The 17,475-nt window shown below is 38.2% G+C and overlaps 1 protein-coding gene across 2 annotated transcripts; it reads right to left on the bottom strand.

Annotated features, from left to right (window-relative positions):
- Positions 1-271: 271 nt before the first annotated feature.
- Positions 272-17,408, bottom strand: YTHDF1 (YTH N6-methyladenosine RNA binding protein F1). 2 transcript variants are annotated; one of them, XM_064521620.1, is made up of 5 exons: positions 16,981-17,407; positions 16,513-16,537; positions 14,898-14,977; positions 8,501-10,027; positions 272-1,753 (listed from the first exon to the last, which is right to left on the bottom strand). In XM_064521620.1, the coding sequence occupies exons 1-5, from the start codon at positions 17,005-17,007 to the stop codon at positions 1,727-1,729; spliced, it is 1,686 nt and encodes a 561-aa protein (XP_064377690.1). In that variant the 5' UTR covers positions 17,008-17,407; the 3' UTR covers positions 272-1,726. The 2 variants fall into 2 exon arrangements, with proteins under 2 accessions (XP_064377690.1, XP_064377689.1); XM_064521619.1 differs by lacking the exon at positions 272-1,753 and having other exon boundaries at positions 4,720-10,027; positions 16,981-17,408.
- Between the last annotated feature and the right edge of the window lie 67 nt (positions 17,409-17,475).

Consider the following 17,475-nt stretch of genomic DNA (forward strand, 5'->3'; position numbering starts at 1 on the left):
TACCATACAAGGAGAATGGAAAGTACAAGTGACAACCATTTTAAGTGCACATATTTCCTCTGAGGAACGGTAACACTCAAAGCAGCTCGAACCTTCTCTGCAGAGTCCTGTGAAAGATTTTAGCAAATATAAAGTGTGCTGAGAGTGAACATCTATGTCATTCAACCAACACATTTTCAAATTAGACTTAACTCATGAGTTTGTATAAGGGGTTATTGTAACATAGGAAGACAACTCAAAGTAGGGGAAAAAAATGAAAATGACATCAAACTTGCTAAATATGTATTGTTTATTAAGGCTTGTATTCTCCTAGAGGAAAAAGTTAATCTGATGCTGTCCATTACCCCTTACAGGCAGTAACAGTCCAGAGACAGAGTTATACGTTCTAAATACAAGTCTAAATGATACAGCTTAAACTTTATTTAAATTGGAGATCCTTTTGGAGTAAATAGTTTTCAGAAGATATTTGCTTTCTAATATAGTAAAAGATCCTCTACAATAAACACGTGCAGATCAGTGTGCTAGAGCAGCGGACATGAGCACCATTTCCATGCTTAATTGGAACTCCAGTTGGTGACAGGTTCTCCGAAGGTCCCCTCACTCCACAAAAACATGACAGCAAATTCAGTTTCTTAAAACAGGTTTTTTTACTCATCCAACAGAAAAAAATTAGACATACACACTGTCAATTTTAAACATCTGAGGCATAATCCATCATATTATCCGTACTATTAGTTCCTACGTTAAAGCTCAGCATTATTGGTATAAAAACTTTAAATGTAATTAGGATTTGGGGTTGGGGGGAGTAATGAAGGGAAAGATTAAAAATGATCTGCAATTAACTAATAACACCTGAAAGCTGAAACAGGTTTAAACACATTGTCCAAAACCCCTGCAAAGTTGATAGCATCACATTATTATTTAATTATTAAGCTACGAAACCATAAAGCAGAATTATGGCTGAGAAAAAGCATCTCGCTCACTCTCAGCAGGATATGGTATAACAAATGCACACTGAAGCACTGGTTAACAGAATGTGAAAGGGAAATATTTTCCAGAGAAACAATTTCACTGACAATTTGATTTTCTACTAGACAGAAAAAAACAACATGGCGCATTAGCAATTTTAAAAGTGTAATTGTACAGATAACTAAAGAGGCATAGCAGCTGCACAAAGTGATCTGAAATTTATTTTTTTTCATTTCAAAATTCTGAAGTGCAGTATCTCAGCATTTTAAATGACAAAAATTAATGCACGGTTTCTTACGTCTGCCATGAAGAAACAGGGTTTGGGGTGAAGATAAAGGAAGATTTGTCATGTATTCTCCATAACGTCTATTAACTGGCTAGGAACATAATTTGAGCCAAAATAAAGTCTTTGGGAAGCATTAACACTTTAATATGCTCATGTATAGGTCCACAGTAGGTTAATATAACTGTTTAGCAACTTAAAAAAATAAAAACAGTCACACCTTTATTAATGATTTCTACAGAATTTTACATAGAAAAAGATACAAATGAATGCAGATCCACTTGGGCAAAAATAAACTACAATGTACTTAAAGATGCAACAACTTAATTTCCCCTGCACGAGAAGATATATTGGAGCTGAAAGCTTTAGTTTGTCCTGATGCCAGGATACAGCACCAGAATACTTAAATTTTGTTTCTCATAGTCGAATTTAATATCAGTTCTAGTATATATAGCAAACTGTATATGTTTATTCTTATTGTTTGTTTCGATTCTGACGTTCCTGCAAAGAGAAAAAAACAGTTAAAAATAGTTAAGAAAGATTCTAGTCAAATTAACAAGCAAAAAGTTTTAGATAAAAGTTTAATCGGACTGATGTGATCCCCAAGTATGATCATACACTTTTTATAAAATGCAGCAGCAATTATTTACCAGATATCATATATACCCAAGTCCAAAGATTTGTAAAGATTCAAATCTTAAAGTGCAGCTTCATACGGAGCAGCACAGTTACTCCGAACTGAAAGCAGATGAAGGCCACGGCAAAAAATGTGTGGAATATCAACATGCACAGGTGGAAACAGGACCCTCAATATTTCCCTTTCTGGGTTACTTCAGCTACTGCAGTAGCAGCACAGCCACTACAACAGCAGTTCGGGGACAGTAGATTAATGAATTCCACAGAAGAAGTAGAATTTTAACAAACAAGTGACTTAGTTTAGTCACATTCAAAAAATAATAGGATTTGAGCTTTCTAAAAAAATCTGTTCCCAATTTTTTCTACCAATTAACTGCTGTAGAGGAGACTGTGGAATACTTGACAAGTCACAGAGAAAAAAAGATCATCAGGTGGAAGAAGAGTTGTATGCTTTTGCATGGTCTGATAATACCAGTGTGGCTAGACAGAACAACCCAAGAACTTCTAAAAGCATTCCAGTTCAGAAGCTAGGAGCTCTCTTAAGTCCTTCTCAAAAGTTTCTGCTAACCACAAATAAAGAAAATAGATAAAGGTAATCTAAGGGATACCTGCAGGTGTCCCTCAATTACTCTAAGTCTTCATCTAACTTGTGCTACAAAAGCAGTCAATAGCAAGAGCAGATGTCTCAAAGTAAAATAAGCAAATAAAGCTATTCAGAGCAGAGGCTCTAGAAAAGGGCTTATATGGGCTGTTCAGCAACACAGTAACAAAAGGAGAACTTAGCAATTGCTTTAGGAGCACCATAAGTTCCAGAAGTCCCCCCCAAAAGCATCCATAGGTTCAAATTTAGAGCTCCAGAAAGGGCAATTTACTGCTATTAAAAACTCAAAAATATTATCATATTTTTCTTAGAATACAGCAATTTATAAGCTGAATACGGATAGGCTGACATTTGCCTTTGTTTCCCAATTATATTTTTCCTATCCTAAAAAGCCCACAACTACCATAAAACATGTTGCAGTATTTTTAGGCCAGTGCATTCTTCCAATTTATTTTAGGTAAGACACCATACAGATTGAATAGAAAGAGCTCCACCTAACTGATTTTATTTTCATCCTAATAGTCTTCAAAGCAAAATATATACTGCAGAATAGGCATGTAAAGACTCAACTTGAATACATACTGTATTTGAACGACTCAATATGGCTTCAAACCATGATCTACAATACCCCAAGCATCATCGTCCAATGACCAAAATGAAGAAAATCTACTAGATGGAACTGTTGAACTTAGTAGACTTCATGCTGTTGCATGACATGACAAGCTGAGGTCCCCAGCTGTGCAGAATCTACTTAGTAAAGTAAAACCCTCTATTTCAAGTAAGAGGATTGTGAAATAGTATAAGCATAAACAACAGTCAAATCCTAAACTAACACCTTCAGCTTCTACTCAGGTTTTACTTGTTCTGTGGAGTCCTTCCATACAAAACTCATCTCCTAATCATTTCCCTTGGAATGTAAAGCTTGTTTAGAAGTTTACAAAACATTTAAAAATGGTTCTGATTTTATGCTGTGACCAACTGAAGGAGCACATACAGCCTGTTACACTTGCAAATGAGCTAGGTTAGTTTCTGCCTCCAGGCAGAATAATATTAACATTTGCATTTTCATAATAAAATGAAGTCAACACAAGTCTAGTAAAAGTTCTTAATGTAAGACTTAAGACCTAAGTAAAAATACTGAAATTGTTTTACAGGATCAATAAAACAGACTGTGTAAAGTGGTATAGATTTTTTTTTTTTTAATCTATACTCCCCCTATCTTCTAACTGTTGACTTATTATCAACTGTCAACGAAACTCTTTTCTTAGTGGTACGGTATCAGAACGTATTAAGTGTAGTATGTTCTTAATGAAAAGAACTTACAGCTGCTTGCCATTTCAAAAAAAAGGTGGTTAGAAAGAGGCATGCCTGGAATAAAACTGCATCAAAGCAAACCTGTTTTCAGGCTTCCGAAAAAACAATTGTTCATTCTCCTTCCTTTTTTAAGGTGAGAAATACCCTTTCTTCATTTCATTGAGCTACCATGCTCTCAGGCTATTCTTTCCCATTTCCATCTTAAGTAACTTTAGAAAGTTTATTTTGTAATCATTCACTGACTCTCATAATCCCATTTTCTTCAAAAGTCTAAGTCTCCCATTCTCATGGACCAGTGCCATATAACCAGGACATGGGCTAGCACTGGACACTTCCACCCTGTATCTGAAAAGTAGGTGGAAGGCTCATGGCATTCAGAGAGTCATCTTAGGCTTTATACTTCAGTAAAAAGTGCTATTTATTGAGCAAATTTATTCCATAGTTCCCTCCTACCTTGTTGCTCTTTTCTCTCTCAGAGGCTAATCTGAGTCTTCCTTTTTAAAAGTGTCTGAAACCACAGAAACTGACAAAGAGTCTGACGCCAAAATTCTTCATGCTCTTGAGTATGGCTGCTTTGTGGAAGAGCTAACTCTCAGATTCTCTCCCTGATTGCTATTTAGTGCTACCGCAAGCGAGAGCAAGGAGTTTTCTGAGTAACTAACACAGCTTTGTTCATTTTGGTTCTGAAGATCCAACTGGAGCGTTCATAAATTCTCATCTCCTTGGGAATTCTCTGGTATCCCAGAGGGGAGCTCCTGTTGCACTTCTCACTGGCGACATCAGTATGTATAGTCTTCAGATACAGGAAAGACTGATTTTCACAAAACTTGCAGAAACTTCCATTTTGAGACACCTATCCCTGTCAAACTTTATTCCCTATGCTCCACCCCAAAGTAACTGTCAACCTTCCTGCTAAGCCTTGTCTGTCAAGATCAGCAGGATGACAGTATTCGTCTTCGCTGACACAAAAATATAAATGCTATCTTTAAATCAGGAAACATAATTAGTATCAATCTTAAATAGCAATGAAAAGCAATGAATTTAAAATAGCAATGAATTTAATTTTTAGTTTTGGAGGAAGGACAGTATTCCATCCTTAGAAGTTCTGCACCAACGCACATGCTCAGAAAAAGCACGCTGCAGGGAATATCTACACACGCCAGAAGAAAATGAGTGTTCCAAACTGCTAACATGTACTAGCTAACACTTTACTGTATTTAATAAAAGTATCACCCAAAAGAAGAAATGACAAATTTGGGGATTCAAGAGCTGAGATGGACCACACAGCTCTTTCAACATAACACCAAGGTCTACACATTGGAATAGCCAAGTGCCTTGACGCAGACCATACACAGAGGTGGTAGTACAGCAGTCCTGGTTCAATAATTACAACCATCTAGTTAAAAACAGATTTGTGAAGATGAACTGCTGACTTTTTACAGCAGGTCAAACCCTTCTGTCACACCAAATGCCACATGATATGCAAATAAAAAACCCCTAAAATCTGCAACAAGTTTATTTTCTTTACTAAGCTTTTTTGGTTTTGGAGGACAATTTTGTAAAGAGTATGCAAGCTCGTTTCTAGGGAATGTAAATAACTAATACTACATTATACCACATTTTCTTTTTAAATACGCTTTCTCACAAACTTTGCAACTATTTGTTGCTTTAAGAGCATGAACTTTGATCACGTAAATTAATTCCTCAACATAAAGTCAGATTGTACTGGCTGTGGGCACTGAATTTACTGAGAAGAGAATGTGGGGTTCAGGAGAGATTTCATGCCCCTCATTCTGTGGTTATTTCATTCCATACATCAGTATCCTTCTATTACTCCTTTACCAGGTTCTGGGCCACTAAAATGGGCTAAGATAGTTTATTACTATGGCAAATCAAAAGCTGGACTTACATCCAGCCATGAACAAATCTTCCCCCAATTCTACATGATGATACAGTCCTTAATGTTGGTAATGCTTATGAACCTTCGGCACTTCAGTAACTTCATCCAACATTACATTACAGCTAGCTAATTTGACAATTGTCATTTGACAATTGTCATTTGACAATTTAGCGTTAACGCAGAGGTTCCTAGCTCAGTTAAACTCACAGAACACACACTGAACCATACTCTGCATGTGTTAAGGAAACATTGGATAGCAACAAACTGAAACTATATAAAAAGGAATTTAAATATTAATGGCTCGCATTGCATAGATTACATGAAAACATTTTTTCCTACTGAACATTTACTGTGTAAATGAAATAATGTTCGAGCATTCCATGTGCAGATTTTTAAGGATTCCAGCCCTTTGTAATGATGACAGGGATGAAATGGAAGCACAGATTTTTAACAACTAATATTAATGATAAATGAAGTATGAAGAGTGAAAGTATATGGCAATTTGAAAACCAATTAAGATGGTACATATATAAACAACAGAGAAGCCATTTTGGCTGTGAGAGAGTTACCTTAACTAGCACTCAGATCCTTCAGAAATTATTGCTAAAAGAAACTTAATTTTGGAATGCCAAGGATGATTCAACTTCAATAGCAGGAACTTCTCAACAATTAGAATTTAGTTGTGTGTATATCCTGCAAGAAACTCTTCTAGCAGTAAACTGGACTTTTAAAATTTGTTTATTCAAAGAAGGGGGAAAAACTAATTAACTTGCTAGATAACAGTTTTATAGACTGCAATACAATGAGCAGTATCTGTTATTTTTTACTCCATCATTATTGATTTACTTTATCTCTCTAGCGCTACTATCTTCCCCAGTCTACTCTGATTGTCTATATACTGTCCTATTTTCTAAGTTGTTCAGGTGAATCTAAGAAATGTGAAATTAGACTTAAGAGTTTATTTCTGGATGCATCACACAAGCTAGATCCTTGGCTTTAAATGTGGCAGAAGAAAACACGCATTTTTGGAAAAACTGCTCTTGTTAAAAAGCAGTGACCTGGTTAAAAATACTGCATATCCACTTGAACAGAAGGTGGGAAAGATAGTGTACATTAAAATAACCCAAAGTGGGGCCAGCCCAGTAGCTGAGATCAGCACAGTAACTACAAAACCACTTCAGCTTTCAGCATGCAGCCTGCTGAACTTCCTTAGGCCAGTAAGTTAACTCTTCCAGAAGAGGAGATCTCATACCACTTTCACTACTTGATGTAAAAAAGCTCCAACTGTTGAAGCTTTCCCAGTAGCCCCACCCCTCAAACACACACATTATTCTTCCCTCCAGACTTGGCAGCAAGTCACAGAGAGACTAAGTGTTAAAAACAAAGCCAACCCCTGACACACTGTAAACACTTGACGAAGGAACCCCGGCTTTTTGACTCCCATTCAGGATTCCCTCACGCATAAAGAAACTGCTCTTCTCGAGGAAGAGGTTGCATTAAATATAAAAATTGGTAATTGTCTGCTGAAGGAACAAAGTATTGAGGTAAAGGCATTTAAGCTTTAGCTTGTAGAACCCCGCAGAAAGCACACAAGATAAACTTCAAATCTTAAACTCTCATTTCCTCTACTGTACTGAGGTGTGCTAGGTATATCACACCAGATGCCTAAAAGAACCTGAGTTAAAGTTCTTAAGACATATCTCTTTTTCTCATAATTTAAGGGTACATTCTAGGAAGACACTTTAAAGCACTCTTATCTGCACTTTTAAATGGTAGTAAAGCCTTTAAAATGGCAACTTCAATTTCAACTCCAGGAACATGCCTTAAGCCTCTGCTTCAAAAACATTTTGAAGCAAACGTGAACTGCACTAAAGCAGCCTGTCAAATAAATGCTCTATTTGAAATGCTATACAAAAAAAAGTGTATGAAATACTATCAGTATTAAGCAACTCTACGTGCTACTTCGCTAGTAGCCATACATCCCAACACCTACTATTCTGTCAGTCCATTACTTTCGGATGGCCTAGAGAAAGGCATTCTCGAAACTGGGGTTGTGGGACGGGTAGGGGACAGATGATTCTTGGGGCAGACTGAGGGTCACAAAAGCACATGTAAATGTTTTTATTACACTTCCCCAGTTACTGCCCAAATTTCTCTCACTACATCCTCACTCAAAACTTCAAGAACTAGTAGACAGATTATACCTGGGAACTGAAAGCCTTTATTGACCCAAATAATAATACACGAAACTTCAGCAGAAGAAACACAAGCTTTCTAGCATTACTTCAGCAATTTTACGCAACTCTTTCTTTTCCAGAGAGACGAACTGAACAGAAAAGGTGAGGCTGCAGTCTGATTGCTCTTAAAGCTTATGTACAAATTTCAGATGCCAACAAGGGCATCGATTTTGATAGCCCAGTTCTGGTCAGTGTTAAACACCTCGCATTCATGAGGCAAAAAGCTTGTTAAGTGGCAATCACTGTCAGAATCCAATACTGAAACAGAAACCAGTTTCTACTATTAACCATTTTAAAATAAAACAAAGTCCAAAAAACCTGGACATAACATTCCTTTACCTGTATCACTGCTTAACTTTTTGCTTTGAAACTCATTAACCTACGAAATTACGTCACAGACAAATAAGCGTAGAGTTGTTGTGTTGTTAAACACACAAAACCAACAAGCTGAGATGCACTGAAAACATTTTGAATTCCTACTTACATTTTTCCACCATAGCAGCCTTCACATCTCATTTTCCCCATATCTGTGTATAAAATAAATTTTTTAATAAGTTTACCTTCCGCACCACCTCCTCCTCTTCTTGGCGCTTTTCATAATGAGAAAAGTCATCAAAGATGGAGGTCGTGTGCTTGTAAGTAGCAATAATTTTAAGCACTTGTTTTGCTTTTTCTAAGGGCACCTCCTGTGTATCACGGGAGTTTGTAACTGGTTTGTTGTCATTGTTCTCCAGCCTGATGTGTCGGAGCTGGTTGTTGGGCACATCCTTCACAAAGATCCACTTGACATCGAATTTCCCCTTCCACTTGTCCTGAGACCAGACACCTGCACTTGTGCCATAGTCCACAGGCGATTTCATCTCTGCTACTCCACAGAAATGTCCACTGCCATTGACACTGAATAGCAAGTAGACCGGACCCTTACTATTCATGGAACGAAAAGCACTGTCCAGGCGTTTGTTGCCATGTTCCGTACTACACCAAATAGAATACTTAATGGAACGATGAATATCATCCTCAGAATAGCTTTTTATTATGAACACACGTCCATTTTTAAGGTTCCACTCAAAATCTTTAGGGTTATAGCTGTGAGCAGCTTTCAGTTTTTCAAGAACAGGATGGGATTCGCCGCTTGGAACAGGGTTAGGCTGGGTACTGCCAGCTGAGTTGCTATCGTTACCAGTTCCTCCACTTTGGCCAAAAGCTGCATTTCTGTTGCGAGGAGCTACCCAGCGATTCTGGGGTGGCTGCTGAGGGCTCTGATACTGTGGTTGGGTCAATGGAGGAGGCTGAGCTGGAACAGGCTGAACAATTTGTTGCTGTGGCTGCGGAACAGACTGAGGAGAAGGTATCTGTTGGGGGGCAGGAACTTTTGCCACGGGACCCTTATTGTCCCAAGTACCTATGTCCATATTGTGTTTTATAGGTGGTGGAGGCAGCGCTCCTCCAATTACAGGTCCAGTTTTCGTTTTCATTTTAGGCTGTGGTTTTGCAGGCTTGCTAGCTATAGCAGCCCAAGAGGTTGGTTTAGATACTGGCAAGTTTACACTAGATCCACCATTACCAGAGAGGGCACCTGTCATCCCTGCACTGTTGACAACAGAACCTACTGTTTTCACAGCAGAAGTTGTAACATCTCCACCAATCTTAAGTCCAACCATTCCCTGTTCAATACTGTTCATTCCAGGAGCTTTATTTAATGTGTCATTATGAAATCCTGTTTGTCCATCCACAATGGTACCGCCCAGTGAACTAGGTGGATAGCTGTAACTGCTCCCATATGCTGAACTTTGAGTTTGCTGTCCTTGGGATCCACTTGTTCCCCAAGCTGAGAAGGCAGGATTTTCAGGGAAAAAATTAAACCGGTGTTGATAGATATTATTTCCAAGACCCCCAGGCTGTCCAAAAACAGCATCATGCATAAAATGGTGATCTCCATTACTGAGCTGTCCATAGGTGGTGAGATATGGGATAGGAGGATCTCCTCCTGTAGACCACGGTGCTTCACTGAGAGAATAGGGGAACCCAATAGATGGCGGATAATAACTGGACAGATAGGGATCAGTCATTGATGGATAACTATTGTTCTGTTAAAGAAAAAAAAAGAGGTAATTTCAGATATAAGAACTTTGTTTATAAAAAACACAACACTGTACATCAAACAGAAAAGAACAATAGGGCCAAAGTAATTTTATTTCTAGTTAAAGATTTTAATTCACACTCCAGGTTTGCTATTCCACAAACCGTTTAATCCATTTAAAATGGTATTATTGCAGCTTGTTCATTTGTATACCAGAGATGCAGTTTTCACATTTTAAGCAATCAAGAAGTTAAAGTATTTGTAGCTCTATAAATCAAATTATCAGCATTATCTTCCTGTCCATGCTAGTTGTATTTCTTGTATTTAAAAAGAAAGATTCACGGCTAAAATACAATATCTGCACATTTAAAATTCGGTCCAGGAGTATTGCCTCACAGTGAATTTAGTACTTGAGATTTTGAGACCATGTAAGCTCAGCTACATTACTATAGGCTATTTAGTGGCTCCATCTAGATTTTTTTTAATCTATCAATATCATAAAATATTTCAAGGTACTTATATAACAGAATACATTTTGTGACTCATAGCACTTGTGATGGTAAATATTTTCTGATTGCCAGAAGACAGCTGCATACAAGTTTTAGATGAAATGCTTTAATAAAACAGCATATATAATAGAAAATATATAATAGAAAATGTGATTATAGTCCTTATTATGGAATTGTTTTGAGGTACCAACTGTTCCTAAGAAGCAAGATATACTTCAAGTGGTAAAACACAAAAAGGCTACTTCTGACACAGATGCAACACCACAGTGAGATCACACACAAAAGTGTGCCAAGTTTGGTATAAGCAGACCTAATTACTAGAAACTCAGATTACAGGTGACTGGTAGGCTAAAGACAAACACAAGCAAATACAGCATGTGATATATGCCAGTAAGCCATCCAAACTCTGACTGACCCTACTCAAGCTTCTGCAAAGGTCTCCTTCCCTCAGTAGCAAAGTTACAAGCGTGCAGAACTGCTTCTGACAGGCCTTCCAAACTGGCTGTCTTTTCCACTCCAGGAAATAGAGACTGACTTGTTGTAAACCAGCAGAGCCTTCTTCAAAGCTCTAGCTTTTCCTCCCTTTTCTCCCTCTCAACTGCTTTTTAGACCTGAGGAATCTCTCCTTCCACTCTAAATCTTCAGCTGACACTTTTTTTTTTTTTTTGAATATTCTATGTTTTTCTCATAGTCAGCAATGCAAAAGAATACAGACTATTCTAAAATAGGTAGTATTCTTCCTTATAAAATTTGAAACACAGATCCTGGAGCCCTTCCAGAAAGAAACTGTAAATGTAATTGCCAGTGAGGGGGAGGGAAGGTCAACATCTCCTGTTAATGAGTCAAACAGTAGCTAATCTTCCCTTACTCACAGAGAAAGATGATTTTTAAGAAGAGGAACTAAGACTTCTGTCAAACCTTAATTAAAGTTCCAAAATTGAACAAACATATTTTGCAGAGTCAGCTAAATTGCACTGACATTTTAGTAATTTTTCCAAACATAAGATTATTTCTCAGCTCAGTCAGAAAACTAAGTAAGGAACTCCTTGCTAAAGATATAAGCATAATACCCTGATATATTAGAGTCATTTTTATTGCTCATTTTTCAGTGACAGCCTTCCACAAAACCCAGAAGCCAGACTAATTCAATATCCTTATTTTCCATTTAAAGAATGACTCCATAAAATGCCAAGACTTATACACACACCACAGAAACTACTGAGATTTAAACAGCCTAAATCTAATGTTATCCATTTTTGATTCAAGAGACACATCATCTCTACCACTTCTCTTACTGCCTTTATGTGCAAGCTCCATCATTAACAAGAGGTACACAAGCCACCTTTCTGTAAGATGATGATTCTCTAAAATGTATTAAATTTTCTAAGTCTCCCAAGCTAAGAGAGTCAATATTCAACGTATTAAAACATCCTTTCTCTGAGAGACTTTGAGACTGGTATCAATGTGTTTTATCTTGAAGCGTTAATATAAGAAAAACAAAAATAAATGCTGGTAGAAGGTAGGAGCTGTAAATAGTTCTTAGGTAGCACTTATTACCTTTACATATTCTACAGATTTAGTTTAAGATCAAAAAGAATAAGCCTAGACAAGGCAGGTGTTTTGTCCTAAAATATTTCTAAGCGATTCTACACAATTCCTTAGACTGTTACCTTCTGTACACACAGCTTGTAAAGTTTCCACAAGGGTTTTAACAGGATTAGAGGAAAGTTTCAGCAGACATCCCCACAAAATATTCAATCTATTTTGACTGGCTTTATGCCACAGAGCGTAAGAGAAGCCCTAATGAAAGTCCTTCACCGCAACAGTGGTATGTTTATTTCGACAAACTTCTTCTTGACCTTTCTGCACCTCTTCTCTACCTTTTTTAAACCAATCTTTGTGTTAATTAGGAAGGGAATCCTTTCTCTCGAATACGCTCTCACTTACAAAAAAATCTTTTGGTTCTGGATGACAGTACATCTGGGATACCTTCCTTCCTTCAAGTATATCGTATGCGTATACAGTACCTCATTCAGTTTCCTCTGCGTTCAAAAACACTTTTAGTGTGCTTAATAACAATCATCTATCACACTTCGAATCTGATCTGCACTAATTATTACTACTTGAACACTAGACTTTTTTGCCAAGGAAAAAACAGGTGCCCTTAATTAGGTACAGTTTTCCATACAAAGATAGGAGACAAATTACATTTGATTATTTAATATGCTTAATACTTATTTTAAAGACTAATTTGTATTTTTAAAAGATGAATTTTAATACAGTATCATCACCCTATGTTTGATCTTTGATGTCCAAGGTATTGGTTGTGTCAGCAAGATTTTTAATTTCCTTAAGTATTTTTAAAAAATTCAGTTGGTTTCAAGCTTTTTTTTAACATCAGCTATATCTTACAGTAACTTTAAAGGGCATATATCTGACTGAATAAGTAGATAATAAGGCTTTGTTCAGAGATATGGTTGTCTTTATTGTAGAATCTCAGAGAATCCTAATTAATGCTACTGTCACTTCCCACTGAAAAATATAAGACAACCTACACAATTGTTTCTTATAGCATGCCAATTTCTTGTGGCATGCCCATTTCTTTTTGCATTTATAGCTCAGCTAACGGAGCTATGCTTTCATGTATCATCACTTTATTAGAAAACGAAAATTAAGTTATGGAATTCTATAAATCATAGTAACTTTGTACATTTAATCCTAATAATTGGGCTTATTGACAGCTAACAAACATATTACTTAGAATTAAAGTATAACAGATGGTTCTACTTTTCATCTATATCAAGTAGAATGTTAAGTGTACTCTACATTAGAAAACATATCTTGGTTTTAAATAATTAAAAATTACATACAAATATAAGGAAGTGGGATGACAAAAAATCACAGAGAAAACAAGGAGAGATACACCAAGAATATACACAGTCTTCTCTCAAAACTCATTTTGCATAAAGGGAATTTCACTTTATTTTATCTTAAACTTCCTGCATTTGCACTTGCCACAGTATAGTAATTCCAGAGAACAGGACACATTTCCCAGGAAATCACATTAACTTTGCACAATTTGGGAGAATGTGACTAGGCCACACAGAACGACGAAGACCTCTGAGCTCAGTTCAGGAACTAGAGCCCTCAAAGCACAAATCTCAGAACACAGTTCATGTTATCATCTATGCACTTGCCCTGACTTCCACGTTGGTGTCTGTAGGCTGCTTCTAGGACTGAGATGAGCTCAGGTATCTCTATACTGCGCTAGAATCTGCGGCCTCCTGTAAGCTGCTATGATCCAAATCAAATCTGTAACACAGTTCCATCTATCTTGCTTCCCTAACACAGCGTTTAATACAACTGGAGAATAACTGACACATGGTACATGAATTGATAGTGTTCACTTTTGTGTTCACATTCAAGATTCCATCACAATTTCCACAAATGAAACAATATATCACATTACATACTATTTTATTTGTGTGTAGAACAACATTCTTTTGCAAACAAGCTCAGTGATGTCACCAGTATTAACAGTGGCATCTATCAGCTTCAGATTGCTGAATTGTAATTGTCCCGTTTAAAACATACTCCTTAGCCTTTTTGCCAAGAAATAATAATGTGCCTCTCCTAGGTCTTTCTCTCTCACACTGTATTTTATATTTGTGAAAGAAAACTTTTTTTTAGTCTCCAGTTCCTAGACATTTTATTCATTTAAAGATTTTAAAAATACTTGAATTAGAAGATAATTTTTATTATCATGATAATTAAGTCATGGATGTTTAGTGATGTACATTATAATGAACTAGATCATATTCAGAGCTCACATTTCAGTGCCTTACTCTTAAAAAACACCACATTTTTAATTCTTAAGATATTTCAGAGAACACAAAAGAAGAGCAATGTTTGCTAAAGTGTAATAAGCGAGTGGAATCACTCTAATCTTTTCTAGAAAGCACTGAAAACAAATTTCAACTACAGTAATTTTCAGGCTTATTTTAAAGACAAATCAGGACACCCGTCAAAAACAGAACCTCCAGACTCTCATATGTAACTCATCTATCAAAGAACTGCAAGATCAAGTAGTCTGTCACAGTCCAACTGTATCGATAATCTGCAATTTGAGAAGCAATCAGTAGACAGCAGTTGGAGCATTAACTTCATTTTCACATGTGGCCATCTGGATACCCATAGTAATATTAGCTTCATGAGCACAAATGCTAGTTGTAGTACTAAGTAACACAATGCACTAGTCATTTCTTTTTCCATTTCTATTTAAGGAATTTGCTCCCTCAACACAATTCTACAAATTGGTTGCCAATATAGCATGCCTAAGAAACAAAAATAAGTTACAAATACACTAACCTGATTTGACTGCCCAGAAAGGTAAGGTTCAAAATCGTTGTCGTGAACTGTATCCTTCTGGTGTAATGAACCATTTTGTACTGGAAGAAAAGAGTTGCAACAAATTACAACACTGCTTAGTAGCATTTCAGTAAACAGTTCCACCCTAATGTTATTTTATGAAGAGGCATATGCTTCTTCGTGGCACAAAGAAACTTCAAAAACAAAAGGATCACGCTTGTCCCCAAGTAATTTCTTTGCATTATTGCTCACAAAATTACATCTGAATAAGTTTAAACCCCTAAACTTAAAAAGTTGAGTTTTTCTACAGATGAGTGGATCAACATGTCATGCGAACTACTTCTGAACCAAAAAATAATAATCCTTGACAAGAATTTGGTGAAAAATATTGAGAAACCACACCTAAGGTCCTAGTCCATCATTAGAAATCTCAGAAACTAATTAACTCCCTGCATGTATTATTTACTGCTTGTTTAAGTTAAGTTGGCTAAAATAAGAAAATCAAATGAGGTTGTATTTAATTATAAAAAATGACTGCTGCATTTCTTGATATCGTGAAAATACTTTCAAGCAAAATTTAAGTCTCACCTTTCTCATGGAGGTATCCAAGAGATTGAAATATTTGCCTTAATCAAAGGCCTACATAAGCATAAATTAATGTGAAAAGCATTCAAAACCCATTGCTGAAAGATATTACACAAAAGCAAAATTATTAGGTCAGTTCAAACAATTTCCACTGTTTGTTTTAAATTAAAAAAAATATATGAGATCATACAGACTATGTGGTGGGAAAATAAAGCAACTGTTTCATAGAATAGCTAAATTAAAAATAAGGCTACATGAAATAAGATGTTTAACAACAAGTTTGGAAATTTATGAGAACATTTTGAGAAAGTTTGCCAGTGAGAACACCATGTAGAAGAGTATTGATAAACATGGGATATAGAGTCAAGCTTTTGAGACTCCAGACAATTGGATTTTAAATGCTTTCTACTTTACCTTAACTGGCCTATATGAAAGGCAAGATTTAGTTAGTTTCTAAGCCTCAGCAGTTACACACCTATTAGCAATCACAACAATAAGAGTATTTACTTAAAATACTTGCTATTTAATTTTAATTTCAGATTAAGTACAGGAATTGCCATAGTCTTACCTCATCAGAAGTAGGTTAACTATTGTTATTTAAAGTTACTTAAGTGAAGTTTGTAAACTTATGTATTATGACAACTAGCATATATATATGTCAACAGCAGTAACAAAATTGTATTTATATAGCAAGAAAACAATGTGCAAAAGTATGTGAAAATATATCTTGAGTAGGAGGTTTCTGTTATGTTGAAAACTGCTTTAAGGAAATTAGAGCATTATTATAAGCATGCTTAGTGCTAACACACCGTCCTTCCCACTGTAAACTCGGTAACAATAAGTAGGATGCAAACAAGCTCCTACGAGTAACAGCTCATGTTATTTTTGAAACTAAGCACAACTTCTTCCTTTGTTCCAAATGTTACCCATGGGGACTAACAGCAACACCTATCTGTTCACAAACAGTTACCTGTGTGATTGATCTGTTATAGCAACAATTTAAATGGTAAGATCTCAGCATGTTCCTTACCTTTATTATCCTGCCCTTTCGGTCTCTGGGAAGCCACAGCATATGATGGAGTAAGAGGAAAAATGGGGGGGAAGGGGGGAGAAAAGAGAGGGAAACAAAAAAGTTAATTTTGGAAAAATGCTCGTACTGTCATTGCCAAACACACAGCCCATGGGGAGGAAAACAGTCTCTTCAGAAATGGCGAATAACGAGTCGGGGTTTGTCTAACCCGGGGGCAAGGAGTTCATTTCAGGTATCACTCAGCGCCGGCCTTCCTTGGAAATGGCCACTGCCCTGGAAAGGCGGTGGGAACGCGCTGTGCTGCGGGGTTGGCTAGCAGAAAGACGAAGCCCCAGAGGAGCCGGGAGGCAGCGGCAGAGCCTCCCTCGGGAGCGGGGCAGGCCCCGGGCTGCGGCAGGACCCCCACGCCGGGCCGGGGGGGGGGGGGGGGGGGAGGAGGCAGGCCCCGCGCCCAGCTCCCCCGCTTACCTGAGGGTCAACGCTTGTGGCAGACATAATTCATGTACAGGGCCGCCGTGGTTCAGCAGAGAGGGCCCGGGCAAAGGCAGGGCCGCCCGGCGGGGCGCGGCGCAGGGGCGGCGGCGCCTCTCCCCTCAGGCGGCGGCCGGGGAGGCGACGGCGCCGGGGCCGCGGGGAGGGAAGGGGGCCGCTGGGGCGCGCGCACCGCCGCTCAGCGTCTCCTCGGGGGGGCGCGGAAGGCCGGTGCCGCGCCTCGCCTCGCCCTGCCGGCCCCGTCTCCTCACATGCCCCCGGCCCGCGCCGCGCCGCGCCGCCCGGGCCTGCTGCCGCCGCCGTCGGGCCGCAGCGAGCGCCGGAGCCGGAGCCTCCACCTCCAATGGCGGCGGGCGCCGGGCTGCGGTGACGTCAGCGCCGAGCGCGCGCGCGGCACGCCGGGAAAGCGCGGCGAGGCGCAGGCGGGGGGAGGGGCGCGCGGGCGGGGCGGCACCTGTCGCGCAGGCGCAG

This window comes from Dromaius novaehollandiae, chromosome 16 (genome assembly GCF_036370855.1).
Source record: "Dromaius novaehollandiae isolate bDroNov1 chromosome 16, bDroNov1.hap1, whole genome shotgun sequence".
In the NCBI taxonomy this organism is placed as follows: domain Eukaryota; kingdom Metazoa; phylum Chordata; class Aves; order Casuariiformes; family Dromaiidae; genus Dromaius; species Dromaius novaehollandiae.